This window comes from Phyllostomus hastatus, unplaced genomic scaffold (assembly GCF_019186645.2).
Source record: "Phyllostomus hastatus isolate PE091 unplaced genomic scaffold, TTU_PhHast_1.1 phas_contig_29, whole genome shotgun sequence".
Classification (NCBI taxonomy): Eukaryota; Metazoa; Chordata; class Mammalia; order Chiroptera; family Phyllostomidae; genus Phyllostomus; species Phyllostomus hastatus.
The window spans coordinates 47,647,050-47,666,734 of NW_025333835.1; the positions used below are offsets into that span (position 1 = coordinate 47,647,050).

Sequence of the window (19,685 nt, forward strand, 5' to 3'; positions counted from 1 at the left end):
TGTCCTCCCACCTCCCCTCCCCGCCCGCGCACCCAGGGCCTGGACGCGGACAGCCTGCGCGTGGAGCCGCTGGGGGAGGACAACTCCGGGGCGCTGTACTGGTACTTCTATGGCACGCGGATGTACAAGGAGGACCCGGTGCCGGGGAAGCCCGGCGGGGAGCTCGCCTGCAGCAGGTACCTCGGGCAGGGCTGCGGGCGCCCTTGTGCGAGAATGCCCTGCGGACTGAAGGCCTCGGTGGCACTGTGGTTCCCTCGGTCTGGAACTGCCTGTCCCGGGTGCCCTCAAAGGGGTGGCCCCGGGCAGCTGGGAGCAGCAGGAGCAGGAGTCGGCTTGGAGCCTCTGCTGGCGGTGGGGTCTCGGGTGCCCCGGACTCGGCGGCGGCGCCCCCCACCCCGGTCAGAGGCTGCTCTGGGCTGCGGCTCGTCTCAGCAGCCCGGGCACGTGGCTGCTGTGGTTTCCTCCACGTGCCACATGCTCCGCTCCTGAGACTCCGCCTTCCTGCCAGAGTGGGGCACTGGCCCCCCTGGGGGCGGACCAGGGAGCAGGGACCAGGGACCAGGAGGCCCTCAGGGAAGGCCTGGAGCAGCCGTGCTCAGTGCCCCCAGTGGGGACCAGCCCCTCCACAGCCCCCCGCAGCAAGGCCGCCCTCCCGCCCTCCTGCCCTCTGCGGGTCTCTCCCTGCTGCCCGGGAGGCGCCGGCTCTGGCTGAGGCTGCAGGGTCGGGAAGTGCCGGCTCTCGGGGGCACCACCGTCGTTCCTGTGTGCGTCCCCCTGACGGAAGAGCCGCGCTCACAGCACGTGCGCACCGTGACCGGACGCCTCTGTCTGATGTGCTGTTTCTCAGGGAGAGCGAAGGACAGAAAGGTGTCTCTGGCGTTCCTGGGAAAACGGGGAAGAGGAGAGGAAGGCCCCCCAAGCGGAAGAAACTGCAGGAGGAGGCTGCAGCGAGGTAAGACGCCTCGGGAGTCGCACGGTCGCAGGGCCTTTTGCCGAGCGGAACCTCCCTCCCCTCGTCCCTTCGCCCTTGACTCTTTGCCGGGGAAGGACCCAGCACCTGGACTGGGGGGGGCGCGAAGTGGCCGGTGCGCCCGGGGCAGCTGGGGTCTGATCGGACGAGGGCGGCACTGGCAGGGAGGGACCCGCTGAGAGAGCCGGGCGTGTGCCGCCCCGCGGCGTCGGTCCTCTAGGACGTGTGCCACGCGTGTTTCCAGGGGGCGTGCAGCAGGTGGTTCTGTGGTTAGCAGTCAGCATTTTAGTAGGACTATGTACCGCATGTGAGTTCAGGAATTAATTCTTTTCCATCAGGGAGATTTTAGCAGCAAATGTGCTTTGCTTTGTTTAGAATACGATTTCCTAAAATAAAGTCAAGACATTAAACACGTTTTAAATTACTTTATGTTTAATTTTAGCAAAGAGAAAGAGACTGTTACATTTATCAGAGTCTGACTGCGTTTCACACCCAGAAGCAGTGCCCCACTCACCCTCCGGCAGCCTGACCGGCCTTGGCGTGTGGCTGCGGGGACTGCCCCCCCCCCCCCCCCACACACACACACAACCGTCTGTTCCTGGGTCTCGGTGGCAGTCGGTCTGCAGCCCCGCCTGTGCCCAGAGGCCGTGCCGCGCTCTCCCACTCCCCGTGGGCGCTGCTAAAGCACCTTTGCGCTGGGGACATAGACTCCTGGGGAGAAACGTACGTGGACTTGTGCTACCCTCTACTGGTGATTTTATTCCTCGGAGCTCTGTGTTCAATACGGTATTTAAATATCCTTAAATTACATAAAACTTAGAGTTCCGTTCCTCCGTCACGCCAGCCACATTTGAAGCGTGCAGTGGCCACGTGTGGCCTGAGCTGCCGTGTTGGCCGGCAGCAGGACGGGGCCCCTGCGCCCCAGCCCGTCCCGTGGCGGGGTGGGGGGTGTCCGGGAGGAGGCGGGCACGGCGGCAGCGCCCCCAGCCCCGGCACGCTGAGCAGGCGCCTCTGTGTCTCGTCGCCCGATGCCTGGACTTCGGCGTGGTTGCCGCTCGGTGGGCTCTGTTGCCAAGGGCTGGGACCAGCTCTCCCAGGGCCGTGGGCAGCGGCAGCCTTGTCCCCGGCCTGCGCCTTGCCTTTGCCCCTGCGTGGGGCTCCCTTTAACCGCGGGGCGGGCGGCGGCGGTCCTCGGTGGGGAGGGGGCGGGCCACGGTGGGTTTCCCTGTGTCACTGTTTCTCCGTTGTCTGCTGGTTTGTGTTCAGCGGCTGCGGCCCCGCTCGCGCCCGCCCTGCACCCTCTGTCTCCAGCGCAGCCCGAGTCCAGGAGGACGCAGGGGTGTGGGGTGGGGTGTTGGGGGGTCCTCGCCCGTCTTTCCTTCCTGGCATTTCACTGTCAGCGCAGAGCTCCTGCTGGAGTGTTTTATTTCCGCGTTTTAAAAGTTAGCGTTTGCCCAGGGTGGGTGCAGTCAGCCCCTCTGGTCCCGCCCACCCGACGCTCACACGCTCTCCGCGTTGCTGGGCCTGCCTTCCAGGGGACACGCCGGTTCTGAACGACGCCTTCACGTGTTCTCTTTTTCCTGTGTTTCAGCGAAAAGCGGGAAGAAAACTCGGCGCCCGAGCTGCAGACGAGAAATGGTAATGGCCCGTGTGGGGCGGGGGTGGGAGGACCCCGGAGCTGGTCGGGTGTGTGAGGATAGGCCCCGCCGCCCCTCAGCTCTCCCTTCCTCGCGCTGGGTCTGGGCCGTCCCCTTCCGACGGGTGACTCGGGTCGGGAGCGGCTCCCTTCGCTGGGGCCCTGCTGCCCGGCTGCTGTGGCCCGGGCACCTAGACACCGGGGGGTGGGGGGTAGCGCGGGTGACTTCTGGAAGGGCTGTCGTTTTCTCGCAGCACCCTTCCCTGCCCAGCGGCCGGGACGGGCGGGAGGGCAGTTTGTGGAGTGTCCGTGTCTGCGAGGAGGGGGAGGTTCCACTGAAGGGCAGGCCCGGCCTGTGGCGCAGGGGAGGGGACGCACGACCACGTGCCTGCCACGTTCTCGTCCGTCAGAGGAGAGGCCACGAGGGCCACGAGTGTGGCCTTGGGTCGGGGTGCCCTCTTCGCCGCGCACACTGACAGGGACAGAAGCGTCAAGAGTGCACGGAGCACCCTGTGCACTGAAGGGTGGCCGGCCCCTGGTCCTGCCCGCCCCGCCCCGTGCAGGGGAGATGGGGCCGGGAGAGGGAGCGGGGCCGGGAGAGGGAGCGGGGAGAGGCCCTCGTGGGGTCTGTTGGCCAACCTCCGCCTCCTGCCCAGGCTCCCAAGGGCCCGGCCAAGGCACCTGGTGGCTCCTGTGCCAGACGGAGGAAGAGTGGAGACAGGTCACGGAGAGCTTCCGGGAGAGGACCTCCCTCCGGGAGCGGCAGCTCTACAAGCTCCTCAGCGAGGACTTCCTGCCGGAGATCTGCAGCATGATCGCGCAGAAGGTGCGCCGGCTGCCCCTGCCCCATGTGTGTTGTGTGTGGGGGGGGTGGCCGCTCCGCCGGTCTCGTCCGGCTGCACGCAGGCCCTCCCTGGGGGCCGAGGGTTTCCTTCTCCTCGTCCAAGACGTCCTCAGTCAGCTGTGACCACACCCCCCTGCGTCTGTGCTCCTGCCTGTCAGCCGCTTCCCGTGTCCCTCCCCCGCTGGGCGGCTCGGCCGACGGGACGCGCGTCCCTGCGGCTGCGGCGGTGCCGGCCCCTCCCCCGCCGCTCCCCCAGGGCACGGGCGTCAGAACCTGTGCCCCGGGGTTTCGTGGACACTCTCCGACTCCTGACTTCCGACGAGTCTCCCCGTGCGGACCTGCTCCCTCCGAAAGCCCGCCTCAGAGTCACCCCCCACGCGCAGTCCTGCCCCCCACCCCCACCCCGTGTTGACCCCGCTCCGCTGGGGGTGGGGCAGCTTCGACCTCAGGAACCGCGTCTGGGTTGCTGCTCCCACCCTTGGCACCTGGCGCGGGGCCTTCCCCTCGGCGGGTGCTCCGGAGCGGGGTGCGGTCTGTGTGCAGCCCGCCTGCACGCCCGGGGGTCCGTGGAGGGGCTGCGTGTCCTCCGCCGTGCCTGCTCTCCGGCTGCTGCTGTCCCGTCGGCGTCAGCCGCCGGGAACACTGGCGCAGCCGAGGGGTCGTGGGTGTGCGCCCTGGGGGCGGCCGGCCTGGACGGTCCGGCGGCGTCCCACGGCCTGGCTCAGTGTGGGCGCCGCTTCCGTCGAAGCGACGGTGTCACGGGACACGCCGAGGTCTCGTCACTGAGTGTATTCTGCCTTGAGCCTGAAAAGGGAAACACTTACTTAAACTTTTATTTTCTTCTGAATATTTGTGTTTACTTTTTACTTCTTTTTTTCTCGGGCTCACAGGTGTGTTCTCGCTGGGAGCTGAACGGCCCAGCGCTGTGTTAGCTTTGCCCCGGCAGGTCTGGGATGGGCCTGCTCCCGATCCCCGGCCGCCAGGTCCTCCCTCGCCGGCGCCCGGCCCTGGCCCTCCGGCTCTGTGCCGGGCCCCCTCCCATCTCCGTGACCCGGGTCCCATCTCCGTGACCCGGGCAGGCGCCACTCTGGGCTGAGTCAGGCTGTGCGTGTCCACACTGCAGACCGAGTGCCCCCTCACTCCTGCAAGATAAAACGTCCTTTCTTCTCAGCAGCGGGCTGTTTCGTCTGTTGACGTTGCTCTTTAGTTTTAGATACAAGCAGCCATGGTGTGGTAGCGATCCTGATGTCTGTCGGCACCAGGTGGCCTGGAGACGACCTGCACTGTGGCCTGGGCTTTGTGGCTGTGCTGAAACCGCAGGACCCTGGGCCTGCGTCCATTGCCTGGCGCCCGGCCTTACCACCTCGGGGAGTCCTCCGGTTCTGACTCCTGGGGAGAACACCGGCCCCCAATACCAGTGCTGAGGGTGGCTCTGTGGGAGCGTTCTGCTGTGGGCTGGGCTCGAGCAGCTGTGAGGCGGGCGAGGTCTGGCCGGGGGCCCAGGGCCAACACCCTGCCCTCTGGCGGGGCAGTTTGGAGGGGAGTCCTGGGCGGCCTCTCCTTCCTGCACCCCTGTGATTCGGATGTTGGGACGTCTGAAGTTGCCCCAGAGGTTCCTAACCCTCGCCTCATGTTTTTGAATTCTTGTTTCTTCATTCTGTTCTGGTTGAATGTTTGTTTCTTCTTTCTGGTCCACATCGTTGATTTGAGTCCCGGTTTCCTTCCCTTCACTCTTGGTTCCCTGTACATTTTCCTTTATTTCACTTTGCATAGCCTTCACTCTTTCCTCTATTTTGCGACCATACTCTACCAGTTTCGTGAGCATCCTGATTCCCAGTGTTTTGAACTCTGCATCTGATAGGTTGGCTGTCTCTTCATCACTTAGTTCTACTTTTGGAGTTTTGATCTGTTCTTTCATTTGGGCCATATTTCTTTGTCTCCACTCACCTGTTATGTAGTAAGGAGAAGCCTTATGTATTCGCCAGGGCGGTTCAACCCCTGTCTCTGTTGCATACCACATTTTTATCCAGTTGTCCACTGGTGGACACTTGGGTTGCTTCCAGAACTTGGCTGCTGTAAATAGTGCTGCAGTGAACATAAGGATGCATGTGTTTTTGAATTCGTGTTTTGAATTTCTTAGGCTAAATTCCCAGAAGTGGGATTGCTGGGTCCCGGGCACTTTCATTTTTAACTTTTTTCAAGAACTCTCCACACTGTTTTCCACCGTGGCTGCCCCAGTCTGCATTCCCACCAGCAGGCCACGGGGGTTCCCTTTTCTCCACGTCCTCGCCAGCACTTGTTGTTTGTTGATGGATTGATGGTGGTCATTCTGGCAGGTGTGAGGTGGTGTCTCATTGTGGTTTTAATTTGCATCGCTGTGATGATTAGTGATGCTGAGCACCTTTTCCTGCACCTGTTGGTCATCTGTATGTCTTTGGCAAAAGTCTCTTCTGATTATCCGCCCATTTTTTAAAAGATGTTATTTATTTATTTGTTTTGGGGGAGGGGAAGAGAGAGGGAGAAAGAGAGAGAGAAACATCAGTGTGTGGTTGCCTCTTGCAAGCCCCCTACTAGGGGACCTGGCCTGCAACCCAGGCCTGTGCCCTGGCTGGGAATTGAACCGGCAACTCTTTGATTCGAGGCCAGCGCTCAGTCCACTGAGCCACACCAGCCAGGGCCATCTGCCCATTTTTTATTTGAATTTTTCTGCTACTGAGTTGTATAAATTCAGTTTTTATGGCTTACATGTTTAGCACGAACGTTAGTGTGTTTGAGTCTGAGTAGACGTATAGCATACGGTTCTGTGCACACGAACCATCCGGACTGAAGGAGCCCACAGAGGCGGGGCACCCGGGGGTGCCGGGGGCAGGGCTCCTGCGGCAGGGAGTGGCGGCGGGGCAGGTGCAGGTTTTCCTCTGGGGCCCTGAACCTGTTTCGCAACTTGATGTAGGTGGTGGCTGCGTGACGTTGTGAGTGTACTTAACGCCACTGAATTGTGCACCTGCAAACCACCGACTTTATGTGTGGATTTCACTTCGGTCAAACTGTGAGAGTAATTTTTACCTGTTTATTCACGTGGTGGAGAGTGTCTGATTTGCAGTAATCACTTACATCTGTAAGTTTCTTAGTCTTAAAATTTGGGTTTCATAGCTACCAAAATACCTTAAAGTGTTTATAGTCCACTTGAAATATTTTACCTTAAAAGTCTGCAAGTTGTAACCTTTTGATACTTTGACATATTTAATTTTACGCTTTTAACAGGGTTCGCATACTGCAGGAGGTAAAAATTAGTGAAAACCAGGTCATTCTGGGGCTTGCAGTGCTCCCTGGGGAGGTTCTGCGTCCGAGAGAGCCTCCGAGAGCCCACGTGCCGAGGGCGGCGAGGCGGCCGCCCTGCCCCGCCCCGGGGTCATTGCTGTGCGCCCCAGGGTCATCACTGTGCGCGTGCGTTTGCTTCCGGGCCCTTCTCTGTGCATGGGTCACACGGCCCCCTCCCGACCGGCCGTGCCTGTGGTTTCCTGGGACACCGTGCGAGTGTGTGTCCGTCCGCAGCGCCCAGAACGGAACCGTTGTTGCCTGCATGTCCACGACTGGGATTCCCTCTGTCAGTCCGCCGCAGAAGTCGTGGTGCCGGCCTGTCCGTGTGAGGGTGTCCCTCCGGGCGGGGTTTCTCATGCCCGACCCGGGGGGGTCCCCCGGGGGAGCCCTGGGATTGGAGCGCTCATTTCACCACAGCTTTGCCGGCGCGTCGCTTCCATGGTGTCTGAAAGTTTTGTGAGCGAAGGGGCCATTGTGGTGTTCTCTTCCTGCACAAAACTCGGTGAGTTTTGTGTTTGTGTCCTGTTTGCTTTGGAGGTGGCTCAGAGTAATAAATCACCGTATTTGTAATAAAAAGACACAGATATTTGAATGATTTACGTAGTTAACTGTTTTCCCCCCTTTTCCGCTTCCATTGACTTACCGTGTGAAATGTTTCCATGTTTTCCAGATGACTTAGTGGTTTGTTTTTATGTAATTCTCACCTGAGGACACGCTTGTTGATTTTTGAGGGGCTGGAAGAGGGAGGGAGAGAGAAACACTGTTGGTTTTCTCTCATGCACACCCTGACCAGGAATCGAACCCACAACCTTTCCTCTCGCAGGAAGACGCTCCAGCCAACCCGAGCCACACTGGCCAGGGCCTGGCTTAATACTTCTGTTTGGGAGTCGCCGGCTTGCATGTTTTCAGTCCTTGAAACTCTGGTCAATCTAACGTCCCCTTCCACTGCTGCCCTTTGTCACGTGAGCAGAGCCATCGTCACACGTGAATGTGTGCCCTTTCCCTCGTCCACTGTGTCTGCGGCGTGGGCAGTGCTGCAGCGCGCAGTGTTCCGCGAACGAAGGGGCCCCTTCGACAAGGCTGCGTTCCTCTGTGTGTGTGCGTGTGTGTTCCTGTGTGTGTGTGTGTTCCTGTGTGTGTGTGTGTTCCTGTGTGTGTGTGTGTTCCTGTGTGTGTGCGTGTGTGTGTTCCTGTGTGTGCGCGCGCACGTGTGTGTGTGTGTGTGTCCCCGCCCTGAACCGATGCACGAAGGTGTTTCCCTGGAGTCCCGGTGTGTGTGACAGCAGCCCTTTGGGGTTGTTCCGCCGTGAAGCTGTTGCCTAAAGGGGATGATGGGGGGGCGGGCAGAGCTGGTGGGGTGCGGGGAGGGGCCCTCCTCGGAGAGCTGCCCTTGTTCAGGGCCGCAGCGTCCCGGTTACGGCACGGCATCGACTGCGCGAGACCCCCTGCCCCAGCTGTGGGGTAGGATGAAGGTTGTCAGAAGCCCTCCCCGTCGGTGGTCTGTGGAGGCTCCCCGTGAGTGCCGTGTTCTGTGTGCAGCAACTGTGGTTGATGTTTCTGTTCTTCCTCATTTCCCTAGTCTTCCCTAAACTGGTTTTAGGACTGGAAAGAAAATAACGTAGATTTAACAGGCAGTTTCGGTGTTGAGTGATGACGTGAACGGCGTCGCGTTCTCCCCACAGGGGGACCCTTGTGTGGGGTCCCCAGGGTGAAACCGAGATTTGTCTGCGTGACGGATCCTCGAGGCTGCTTCCTGGGGCCGTCTCCCAGGGGTTGACGACCCCCGAGGAGAAGCTTCACATCTCCGAGTACGTTTCGGCCCAAACGTGTTTTCTCTTGCAGACGGTAGTTACTGCTGCTTCTCTACCAGTTCTAGGAAAGAGGTCTAGCTCTTACATCAGCTCAAAAGACCTGGGCAGAAATTGAAAACAAGCAGTTTCAGTGCTTGCTTCAGTGTCCTGGGTCACGGAACAGCTCCGATCAGTCACTCTGGAGGCACACAGACAGAGTAGAACGTGAATGAAGTATGGTAGTAGTCCTCTTTCATTAGAGCTCTTAGGCAGATTCCCAGTGTGTTTAAGGCAAAATGGTGGTCCTCCCACCAAAGCCCAGTTTTACTCATTGTTTTACTAGTGAGGTATAAGAGTTAAGGATTTCAGTGGAGAAGCCAAAGAATTTATGTGTGTGACCGCTGGACACGAACTAAGGCGGGAAATGCTGGTGGGAGGTAGGGTGCAGGGTGGAGGGGAGTAAGGGGAAAATGGGACGACTGTAACAGCATAATCGATAAAGTGTATCAACACCAAAGTTGAGGGGTCACAGTGCGGAGTCTGTCTGGCGACCTCAGACGAGGGTGCTCTGTGAGATTCCGCTGGGACCGGACGTGAGGTCCAGACACCACCCGGTCTCTGGCCCGCCGTGCGTGCTCCTCCGGCCGCCACGTCCCCGACGGGCTGCCTCCCTGCGAGGGACCGCACGCAGTGCCGGCCGCCGGCCCACCCCTGGGCTCCGCTTCCTGTCTCCGTTGTGTTTTATTGTCAGCGTGTGTGTGTGCATGTGTGTGTGTGTGTGTATGCGTGCGCTCGTGTGTATTCTTCGGGTGATAGAATGGGATCGATTCCCCAGCTGTCCAGTACGACCTCCTGAATAGACCGAAATCAGGAAACGCCGGCTCTCGCTCAGAGGGAGGAACTGACCTCCCACCCGCTGGCCCCTCCCAGGAGACGCCTCTGCCGGCCCGGACGGAGAAGCAGAAGCGCCGGGAGGAGGAGGAGGAGCGCCAGGTGCTGCTCGCGGTGCAGAGGAAGGAGCAGGAGCAGATGCTGCGGGAGGAGAAGAAGCGGGAGCTGGAGGAGAAGGTCAAGGCCGTGGAAGGTGTGTGGGCGCTAGGGGTGGTCTGCGGGCAGGTGTGCGTGGTGGGGGTGGGTGCTCCTGCAGCCGGAGCCCTGCCCCGGGCCGGTCTGCAGGGTGGGGAGTTGGGAGCCGGCTCTGGCCAGGTGCTGGCCGGTCCCGGCTCGGCCCCGAGTTGAGAGCTGTCTTCTGTGCTGTGGATCCATCGGGGTCCAGCCTCGTTGCCATGGCTCCTGGCCCCCCCCGCTGGGTGAGGGCCATGCACACCCTCCTCCCCGTGCCCCACCCACTCCCACCTCTGCGGCGCCCTCCGTGCGGAACGGGAAAAGGCGAGGTGGCTGGCAGCTGAGTTCATGGGCCTGGCTGTCAGCCCCAGTGAAATCACGCTTGGTTGACCAAGGCCCCCACACAGAACCGACAGGTTTACAGGAAACCCCGAGGGCAGAGGGGCCCTCGGGGAGGCCCTCAGCCGAGTCCCCGTCGTGTGGGCGGTTCAACCCGCGTCGGAGGTGCCACCCGTGGGTGGTGGGTGCACCTGTCTTGGTGATTCGTGCAAACCCGACTTCTTAAGAGGTTACGGAACATGTGGGAAATTTTGACTCTGACTCAATGTTTAATAATAAAAAAACATTTTATAGTCTTATAATTCACACAGAGAAGCAGAGGGCTAAGATAATTTCCAAAAACAACGTGGTGGGAACCCTCCTTCTACCAGGTGACAAGAGTGACAGTGACTGAGGCCGGGGCGCGGGCCCAGGGTGGGCGGTGAGTGCAGTGGGGCGGGCCCCGGCGAGGGGCGCTGGGACAGCTGCCTGCTGGTGGGCGCTGGGGAGGGTTCCGTCTCTTGCTTCTCCTGCAAGAATAATTTCCAGGTAGACAAAAGGACAAAACCGTTTTGAAGAACATACAGGTGAGTACCTTGAAGATACTGAGATAAAAAGGGAATTTTTAAGTACAAAGAAGAGTTCAAACTGTAAGGGGAGAGAGGAGGATAGATTTTGCTATGTTGTTTAGAACTTACATGTGGAAGAAACACTGCAAACAGAGTTAAAGACAAGTCCCAGGGCAGAAGAAGAAGATTTCACACACAGTCAGCAGAGTATTCAAAGCACTTCTCCAAATCAGTAAGAAATCCAAACCCCACAGGGACACAAGGGTCAAGTGTATGAGCAGGAAGTTCAGCAGGGCATGAATAAACTGCAGTGTGTGCATTATCACGCCAGTCACGAAAGTGGAAGTGAAACCGTCCGAAGGCCGTGTCGCCCCTCCGTTTGGCAGAATGCTGGCTGTTACCCGACCAAGTGGCGCTCGAGGCCAGTGCCAGGAGCGGCCGTGGCCCCTCGGCACTGGGACGGCGAAGGCAGCACACGCACCCATCCGACAGTTCCGCGCAGGGTCTGTTTCCGGGAGGGCTTCCATGCCCACGGCAAGAATGTCTTGTGGAAAGCACGGTCATTACAGTGTTACGAGAGGCAACAAAATTGCAGACAGCTGGAAAAGGGGTTATTAGCCTGGGAAGCACTGTGTGCAAGTCCGGGTGGAAATGTTAAGCTCTGACAGCTTGCCTGGTAGATGCAGGGGTACCCGTTAATGTAGTTACACTTCTCTCTAAGCTTGAAGTAGTTCTCTTTAAACACATGAACAGTTTTTAGAGGTTGTTCATAGCAAAGTGCCTCTGATTGATTGGAGCAGATGCTCTGGTCCGTCCACGGAGTGAATGTGGCAGCAGAGACGCTGCTGCAGACACGTGTCAGCTGGAACACGCGGGAACACGCGGGCGGGAGAACAAGGCCTGTCCTGGCTTCTCCCTCCCGCCCTTCCCCTCCTGCCGACCTCCTGGGAGGGCAGGTGTGTCTCTCTGAGCCGGGAAAGGGCCGTCCCCGCCACCCCGCCAGCTGCAGGGCGTCGCTCCCTGAGCTGCCAGCCCGCCACCCCGTCGCCGCTGCCCCGGTGGGGGTCCGCTGCCGTGCACGGTGCCGCTGGGCCCGAGAGGCCTCGGGCGCCGGGAGGCGTGCAAGGACGTCCGTGTGGCCTGGTCCGAGAGCCTGGTCCTGGGCTGCCCGTCGCCCTTTCGGGGAGGAGGAAGGGGTTGCAGCGGTGGCAAAGATGATTCTCCCTCAGCCTTCTGTTCCGCTTTTGTTTTTTCTTCCAATTTTGTCGTTCTTCAGCCTTGCTCTTTGCCTGCCCCGACCAGGGCTTGTCTGCTGCCCTCCTCCCTCCGCCGGCGCGCGGGGCGGCCAGGAGGAGCGCTGGTTTCCGGCTGCCCCAAGGCACTCTACTCCTCCACGCAGGCGCCCGACTCCTGTGGGGGCACGAGTGGAGTCGCGAGGCGGCTCCGGGGCCGCGCCTCCCCCTCCTCGGGTGGCGAGGACGGGTCACCGAGGCCTGGCTCCGCAGAGAGGACGCGCCTCCCTGGCCGCGCCTCACTGGTGCCTCGCGCCTGTGTCCACGCAGACCGAGCGAAGCGGCGGAGGCTCAGGGAGGAGCGGGCGTGGCTGCTGGCCCAGGGGAAGGAGCTGCCCCGGGAGCTGTCCCACCTGGACCCCGGCTCCCCCGCGAGGGACGAGAGGAGGACGAAGGACCTGTGAGTACTTGCAGCACGGGCAGCAGCCCCCTGTGGCCGCTACTTCAGCTCGGGCCTGTGCCAGTGGGCGCTGACCTCGCTGCACCCTGAACACACCCGTGCGGCGGGTGCTGCGCGGTGCTCGCGCGCCGTGCCTCCGTGCTGCGCTGGCGAGGCCTGGGGACGGGCGTGCTGCCGTGAGACGCCCGGCACGGGGCCCTGGGTGGGCCAGTGCGTCACCGCACAAAGGGAAAGGCCGTGCGCCCCTTCCGGCTGAGCGTGCTGACCCCACGCCCCTCCCCCCGCCTGCTCTGGAGCGCGCCGCTGTCGCTGGCGGGTCTCGGGCGGCGTCGCCGGGCCTCTGCCCAGCCCTGGCGCTGCCACCTGGGCCCGCGGTCGCCGCCGTGCTGATTTCTCACTTCGTGGCCCTGCAGCTTTGAGCTGGACGACGACGTCACCGCCATGTACAAAGGTCAGTTCCCGCCCCCGCCGCGGGTCCCGGCGGCGTGCTCTGCCGGTGCTGAGCCCGTCCTCTGGCTCTCAGTCCTAGACGTGGTCAAGGCGCACAAGGACTCCTGGCCCTTCCTGGAGCCTGTGGACGAGTCGTACGCCCCCAACTACTACCAGATCATCAAGGTAGCCAGCCCTCCGCGGTCTCCCCTCACGGGACGGTCACCCCCCTCACGGGACGGTCACCCCCCTCACGGGATGGTCACCCCTCGCGGGACGTGCGTTTCGCCCGCTTCCTGTGTTGTGTCTGGCTTGGTGGGAGTGGCCTCACCGCGGTCCCCGAGAGCCGGGCCGCTGGAGGCTCCAGCTCGTGAGTGGCTCAGAGCAGTGGCACCCCTGGGCCCCGTGCAGGTCAGGGCGTGTGTCTCCCACCTCCTGTGACCTGGCGTGTCCCGTCTCAGGTCCCCATGGACATCTCGAGCATGGAGAAGAAGCTGAACGGAGGCTTGTACTGCACCAAGGAGGAGTTTGCGAGTGACATGAAGACCATGTTCAGGAACTGCCGGAAGTACAACGGCGAGAGCAGTGGTGAGCGGGGCAGCGCCCTCGGGGCCGAGAGGGAGACACCCTCGCCCTGAGCAGCGTGCGTCTCAGCGACCCCGGCCCACCTCCGGGTGGGAGGAGGACGCGCACAAGACCCCTCGCAGTGGGCCGCGCTGGCTGCGCGCTGCCTCAGGAGCCCCCTCCTGCCGGGGAGAAGCAGCTGGGGGCCGTGGGCACCGCTGTTCCCTGTCGCCTGCAGGCGGCGGGGGGGCCGTTGGCGTGGGACAGTGGCCCTGACAGCACAGACGCAGGGTAGGGCCGCTCGTCGGCCGCCTGAGAGCTGCGCACAGGCACAGGCGGCGTCCGCTGACAGGGTGCGCGAGGCTCCTGGCCGGGGCTCCGCGTGCTGCAGTCTGAGATCTGAGGGGGCTCCGAGGTTGTAGTTGACACCCCACAACTCCCCCCCAAGCCAGTGGGAACTCAGTTACGTCCCAGCCACGCCGCCCGGAAGCCCTGGGGACAGGAGCCCCGAGTTGCCCCGTCGCTTCCGGGGGGTGCGGGCGAGGGCTGCCTGCCCTGCGGGCGCGGCCCCGGCGCCCAGCGACGCCTCTCCTGCAGAGTACACCAAGATGTCGGACAACCTGGAGCGGTGCTTCCACCGGGCGATGGCGAAGCACTTCCCCGGCGAGGACGGGGACACGGACGAGGAGTTCTGGGTCAGGGAGGACGAGAAGCGGGAGAAGCGGCGCGGCCGGGCGGGGCGGGGCGGCGGCGGCCAGGTGTGCACCCGCTCCCGCGACCCCGAGGGCCCCGGCCGGAAGCAGGCGCCTGCGGAGAACGGAGGGAAAGCGCTGCCGCCCTCCCGCCGGGCCCCGCCCCCGTCCGGAGACGGCCCCGGCAGCAGCCCCGCGCAGCCCCCTCGGGACACGGGGGCCGCCAGCGGCCGGGGCCTCGCTCGCCCCCCGCACTGCGGCGGGCCGCCCAGCCAGGCGCCTCTTCTGGGCCAGACGGTGAGGAGGCTGGGCCCGGCTGTGTCGGTGCCGGTGGGCGCGGTCGCAGCACCAGAGAGCCTTGGGGGGGCGGGGCGTGCAGGGATCTCCTTCTCCCCGTTGGTCCATCCGACCGTCCTACCTCCTCCGTGTTGATATGCCTCGGTGTGGGCAGGCACTGGGGCGGGCACCTCGAGGTGGCTGTGGAGGGCAGAGGTGGCTGGGAACTCCGGCCTGTCCGTCCTGCGTGGGGGCGGGCCTCGGGCCCCGGGGCTGCCCCTGCCCCCGGGGAGCCCTGCCCCTGCGCCGGCTGGGGGTGGGCGGGCTGCCGCGTCCGCTCCCGAGCCTGTGCTTGTTCCTTCCTTCCCGTCCTCCGTGCCTTCGCGCGGCACCCTGCAGCGGCCTGCGGTGCCCGGGACGTTCGGCCCTCTCCGAGGATCTGACCCCGCCGGCCTGTTCGTCCCCTCCCGGGTCCCCGAGCCGCACCCCGGGGAGCCCGTGCAGCAGCGACAGCCGTTTGCTGTGCAGGTGAGCGGCCTGCCCCGGCCAGCCCGGCAAGTCTCAGGCTCCGCCCCACCCCGGCGGGTGCCGTAACTGCCGCCCACGCTGGGAGGTCCGTCGCCCGAGAGGACGCACCTTGCGCGGCAGGTCTGCTGAGCGCGGCCGTACCCTCTCTTCTCGTTGCCAGCCTCCGGTCGGGACAGACAAACGCCGAGGGCCCGGGCTGGGCTCGCCTGACGAGAAGCCTGTGTGTGGGGGACTGGCCCACCTCTCCCACGGGGGTTCGCACCCGGGGCCCCTGCGCCTCGGGCACGGGAGTGGCCCCGGTGGGGACGGAAGCATGTACCCCCCGGCTCAGTTCCAGCCCGGGCTGATGGCGCCCCGGCACGGAGGGGTCCCGGCCCGGCCCCTGGACTTCCCTGAGAGCCCGGAACTTCCTCCCAGCCACGTGTACCGCCCGTACAAATACCTGAGCCGAGCTCACCCTGCCGTCTGGAACGGGAACCATGGCGCCGTGAACCCCGGGCCTGCGGGGCCCGGCGACAAGGCCCTTCTGGAGGCCGGCCTCCCGCACCAGCCGCGCAGCCTGGGCCATGCGGGGGGGGACTCCCGGGGCATGCGGCCGCCGCCGCCGCCGCCCCCCAGCCAGTGGGCCGAGCGCCCCAGTTTCCTACCTCACGGCATTCCCCCTCCGGGGTACATGCGGCCCCCTTGCAGGCCCGCTGGGCACCGGCTGCAGCCCCCGCCGCTGGCGCCGGGCCCCCTGTTTGGAGCCCCCTCCCAGGCTCTGCGCGGGGTGCAGGGCGGGGACTCCATGATGCAGAGCCCCGAGATGCTGGCCATGCAGCAGCTGTCCTCCCGCGTCTGCCCACCCGGCATGCCTTATGCCCGACCGCCCGCTCCCCCCCACGTGCCCGGCCCCTTCCCGCAGGGGGCTCACACCGTGCCGGTGGGCCTGCCAGTCCCCAAGCCTGCCTTGGGGGACCCCGGGAGGACACAGGACAACAGCGAGACGCAGGAGCCCGAGCACGACCCAGGTAATTGACGCTTCCGCCCGACTCTCGCCCTGGGAGCTGTCGGTGCGTGCGGGACCTCGCTACGCGGCAGGAAGCCAAACGTCGACTGGTTTCCAGCCGCCTCCTCCCGGACCGCTCAGGGCCCAGGCAGCCCCGGTGCCCTTTCTGACCCAGACACCCGAGAGGGTGTCTGGTGCTGACCCCCACGCAGACGCAGTGCTGACGGGCTGGCCGCGAGCCTCCCTGGCCGAGAGCCTTCCGACCACGGCCGTCCTCGGCCCTGTCTGTGCAGACGGCGACCCCGGGGGCTGGAGCCGCGGGGGCCGGCCTGGCGAGGCCTCTCAAGGGGCGGGGCTGAGCTGCTCCCGGGCAGCCTGGAGCCAGCCCGCGCGTCTCCAGCCCCCGGGGCGCGGGGCCAGGTCTCAGCAGGGGCTGGAAGTCCAGTTGTTTCTGTCCTTGTGCCCCCGGGCGCACGTCCCTGCGGACTGGGAGCGGACAGGGGTGAGGTGCAGTGGACCCTGCAGGCGTCCTCGGAGGCCCCTTAGGAGAGGGCACCCGAGTCGGAGGCAGGGAGCGCCCTGATCCCGTGGGTGGCGGGCCTGGGACTCGGGCTGACCCTGGAGAGGAGAGTCCCACTCTGGGACCGGTGGCCCTGGCGGAGCCCTCTGACGCCGGTCTCCCGGCGCCCGTGGCTCCTGGGGAAAGGCTGTCGTCCCCGTGTCCCGTGTCGGCCACACAGCACAGAAGGCACAAAGTTCGGCTTTCATTGGGCAGCCTGCGCCTTCCACCTTCACAGCCTGGGGTCCTGGGAGGCCTGCAGGAGTGTTTGCGTGCCGCCGCCGGCCTTGTCCTTGACGTGGAGTGCCGGGTGGTGTGTGGCCTCGCCGGGCCGCCGCTCTGCTGTGCCCTACGGGCCCCGGCAGCGCAGCCACGTTCGCGGGTCGACGTCGCGGGCGGAGAACTCCGAGGCTGTCGTTCGGCACCTGAGTCCAACACGTTCATCCCGTGCGGCTGAACAAGCTTCTGTAACACATCAGCAAGGGCTCCTGAGGTTCACGCTGCAGGCTTTGTGCTTTGGTGGCGTTCAGATGGGGGGGTGTTTCCCTTCAGCGTTGATGCCCCGGTCTGCGCAGGGGCTGGGGGTCGCGTGGGGCACGAAGCGAGGCCCCCACCCTGGGGCGTGTGTTCTGATGGGCCGCCCGCCCGCCGGGGACGACCTCCCTGCGCAGGTTGAGTTTCGGAGCCGCCCAGCCCGTGCCCCCGGCTGCCGGCTGGAGCAGGTCCGCTGTGCGGGCGCAGAGGCGCGGGTCTGCCTCCTGGCCTGCGAGCAGGAGCAGGAGGGCATGGAGGTGCCTGCGGTTTTCGCGGGGTTCGGGGCCGCAGCCCCCCCCCGCCCGTTCTCACCGGGCGGGCGCTGTCGTCTCGGCGGCTGAGCTGGCCCCGTTCTCTGCTTCCCTTGCAGCAGAGCCCTTGCCCGGGCTCGAGAAGCCGCCTGGTGCGGGCGCCTCCGACGGCAGGTTCCTCCAGCAGCTACCTCACCCTGCGCCCCCCCGGCAGAGCTCGCCCCGGGACAGGGGGGCCGAGGGCCCCGAGCTGCCGGGCGGCCCCGCAGCCTCTGAAGACAGCTGCCGGGCGGCGAAAGGCAAGAGTGCCTGGGCCTCGGAGAGCGGCTACCCCGGCCCCACAGCCCAGGGGTGCACGCGGGACCTGCCGGCGCTGGTGGGCCGAGGGGCTCTGCCCGAGAACGGGGTGCTGGCCGAAGGGCCCCCGTGTGGCTCGGAGGGGAAGGGCCTCGGTGGCTGTGGCCTGGAACAGCCCCTCTGCCCCAGGGGCAAAGCGCTGCAGGACCCTGTGCCGTGTGCCGGGCCGAGCCCTGCGACGCCTCCCGGCGCAGACCCCGGTGCGGCGGCGGGCGCCCTGGGCCAGTTCCCTGCCCTGTACCTGCCTGGCCTGGAGTACGCCGGCTCGGCTGCCCCCTTCCACGGTGGCGCCGGCCTGCAGGGCCTGGGCCCTGCCCTGGGCGCCAAGCCCTCGGGGCCCCAGCCGTCGCATTTCCCGCCTCGGGCCTTCCACCCCAGCAGCCCCCCCTCGGGGGTCTTCCCCCGGTATCGGCCCCACCAGGGAATGAGGTATTCCTACCAGCCGCCGCCTCAGCCCTCCTACCATCACTACCAGCGGACTCCGTACTACCCCTGCTCCCAGGGCTTCCCCGACTGGCAGAGACAGCTGCCCGCCCCGGAGAGCCCGGGCGGGCCCCCCGCCAGCCAGCCACCCCCCCCGAGGCCCCTGTTCTCGGACAAGAGCACCATGGTCAGCCTGCAAGGCTGTGAGACGTTGAATGCTGCCTTAATGTCCCCCGCCCGCATGGACGCACTGGCCGCCAAGGCCGTCACCGCAGATGGGCAGGACCCCGGCCCGGAGGAGGAGAAGCTGGACGAGGCTCTGGAGCGGCCGGAGAGTCCCAAAGAGTTTCTGGACCTGGACAACCACAACGCCGCCGCCAAGCAGCAGGGCACCCTGCCGGCCAGCGAGTACCTCTACGGGGCCCCGCCTCCGGCCCTGGGCGCCGGGATGGGGTTCGCGCCCCCCGCGTTCCCACCGCACGGGGGCATGCTGCAGGCCAGGCCTCCCTACGCCCCGCGGCCGGCTGGCCACTTCCAGCCCCGGGCCTACGCCTCCGCCGCGGCCTCCCAGCCCAACGGCCTCCCGCCGGAGGGCCCCGTCTACCGCTGCCCGGAGGACGGCCTGGGCCACTTCCAGGCTGTGATGATGGAGCAGGCGGGGCCTGCGGGCGCAGCGAGGGGGCCCTTCCAGGACGCGTACAGGCCCCCGGGGTAAGCGCACTCGACTTGTTTTCTTCTCCCACGCACGAGAGCAGGCGTTAGTGTCGGGAGGAGAACGGCTTCGGGGAGGAAGGGGACTGGGGTGGGCTTCTGGGCTCCGCGCACGTGGGTGGGGGCTTCGTTGGGGCGTCAGCCCAGGAGCCCGGTTGTGTCTCCGGCACGTTCCCCTCGTGGGCGGGAGCGTTCTGACCGCGGAGACTCGGGCCACTCCCGGGGCATCCTCTTCAGGCTCCAGTCCTGTGCCCTTGAAGGTCGGGGCGCCTGGTCAGGAAGCCAGGTCTGCCCCCTTGCAACCCGTCCAGCCCCGCACCCTTCCCCCAGCCGCACTTTGTCCCGTGGGTCTCTGCCGCCTCTGAACGCCCCCGTTCCATTTTCTTTGGTCCCTTCCCCCTAAACCGCTGGGAGGTGAGCTGCAGACCTAGCGACGCTTTGCCCCTGAGCACTGGAGCTCACGTCTCGCCCGAGGAAAGGGGTCGGTTGGGCGCAGAGCCGGGGCGCTCCCGCTGTTCCTGAAGCGCCGCCCTCGCAGCTGCAGGGCTGTCCTGATTTACTTTTCACTCAGGAGCCCGTCGGGGTTTGTGCGTTCACGTTTCATTGAGTCTGTTGACTCCCGTGACGCAGAACACTCGCCCCGTCGCGTTGGTTCCCTCATGCGGTGTTCCAAACGCTGGGTGCTTGCCGTGTCCCTGTGTTCGGGGTCCCGGTAACCACGGAACGGGGACCGCGTGCTCCCGGCGCGCGCCTCGAGACTCACGATGCCTGTGGCGTGTGGCGTCCCGGGATCGGTGGTTCCCAGGCTGATCACCGGGGTGACGGAGGCAGGGTCTGCCTGGGATCTGGTGGTTCGCGCGACTTCTCCCTTCAGCTCTCACCTGTGCCTTTCTCGCGGCCGTAGCGTGCAGGTGCACCCCATCCAGCCGCCACCCTCCTTCCCAAAGACCCCCGGCCCAGGAGCGCTGCAGGAAGAGCTGCCGCCCCACAAGGCCCCGACGCTCCCCCTCGATCAGGTAGGACACCTGGAGCCCGCCCCGTGCCGCTCCGCGGGGTGGGAGGGGGGCGCGTCGGCCCCGTGCGGCTGCCCTGGGAGCCCGCTGCTCTGTGGGTTTCCAGCTGCGCCGTGGGCTGGTGCCCGCAGCCCCACGCTCCTCACGTGCAGTCGGCG

The 19,685-nt window shown here is 65.0% G+C and overlaps 1 protein-coding gene across 2 annotated transcripts in view; it reads left to right on the forward strand.

Annotated features, from left to right (window-relative positions):
* The window catches only part of LOC123818782 (cat eye syndrome critical region protein 2), an 84,649-nt gene that overhangs the window by 60,531 nt on the left and 4,433 nt on the right, over positions 1-19,685 (forward strand). The window contains exons 4-17 of one of the 2 annotated variants that reach the window (XM_045839042.1): positions 37-176; positions 848-952; positions 2,562-2,608; positions 3,263-3,432; positions 9,489-9,642; positions 12,073-12,202; positions 12,616-12,653; positions 12,726-12,817; positions 13,093-13,219; positions 13,793-14,184; positions 14,563-14,691; positions 14,852-15,701; positions 17,143-18,514; positions 19,419-19,530. In XM_045839042.1, coding sequence (XP_045694998.1) covers positions 37-176; positions 848-952; positions 2,562-2,608; positions 3,263-3,432; positions 9,489-9,642; positions 12,073-12,202; positions 12,616-12,653; positions 12,726-12,817; positions 13,093-13,219; positions 13,793-14,184; positions 14,563-14,691; positions 14,852-15,701; positions 17,143-18,514; positions 19,419-19,530 — 3,858 coding nt within the window. The remainder of the gene's footprint in view (positions 1-36; positions 177-847; positions 953-2,561; positions 2,609-3,262; positions 3,433-9,488; positions 9,643-12,072; positions 12,203-12,615; positions 12,654-12,725; positions 12,818-13,092; positions 13,220-13,792; positions 14,185-14,562; positions 14,692-14,851; positions 15,702-17,142; positions 18,515-19,418; positions 19,531-19,685) is intronic. The other variant, XM_045839043.1, reaches the window with a different exon arrangement.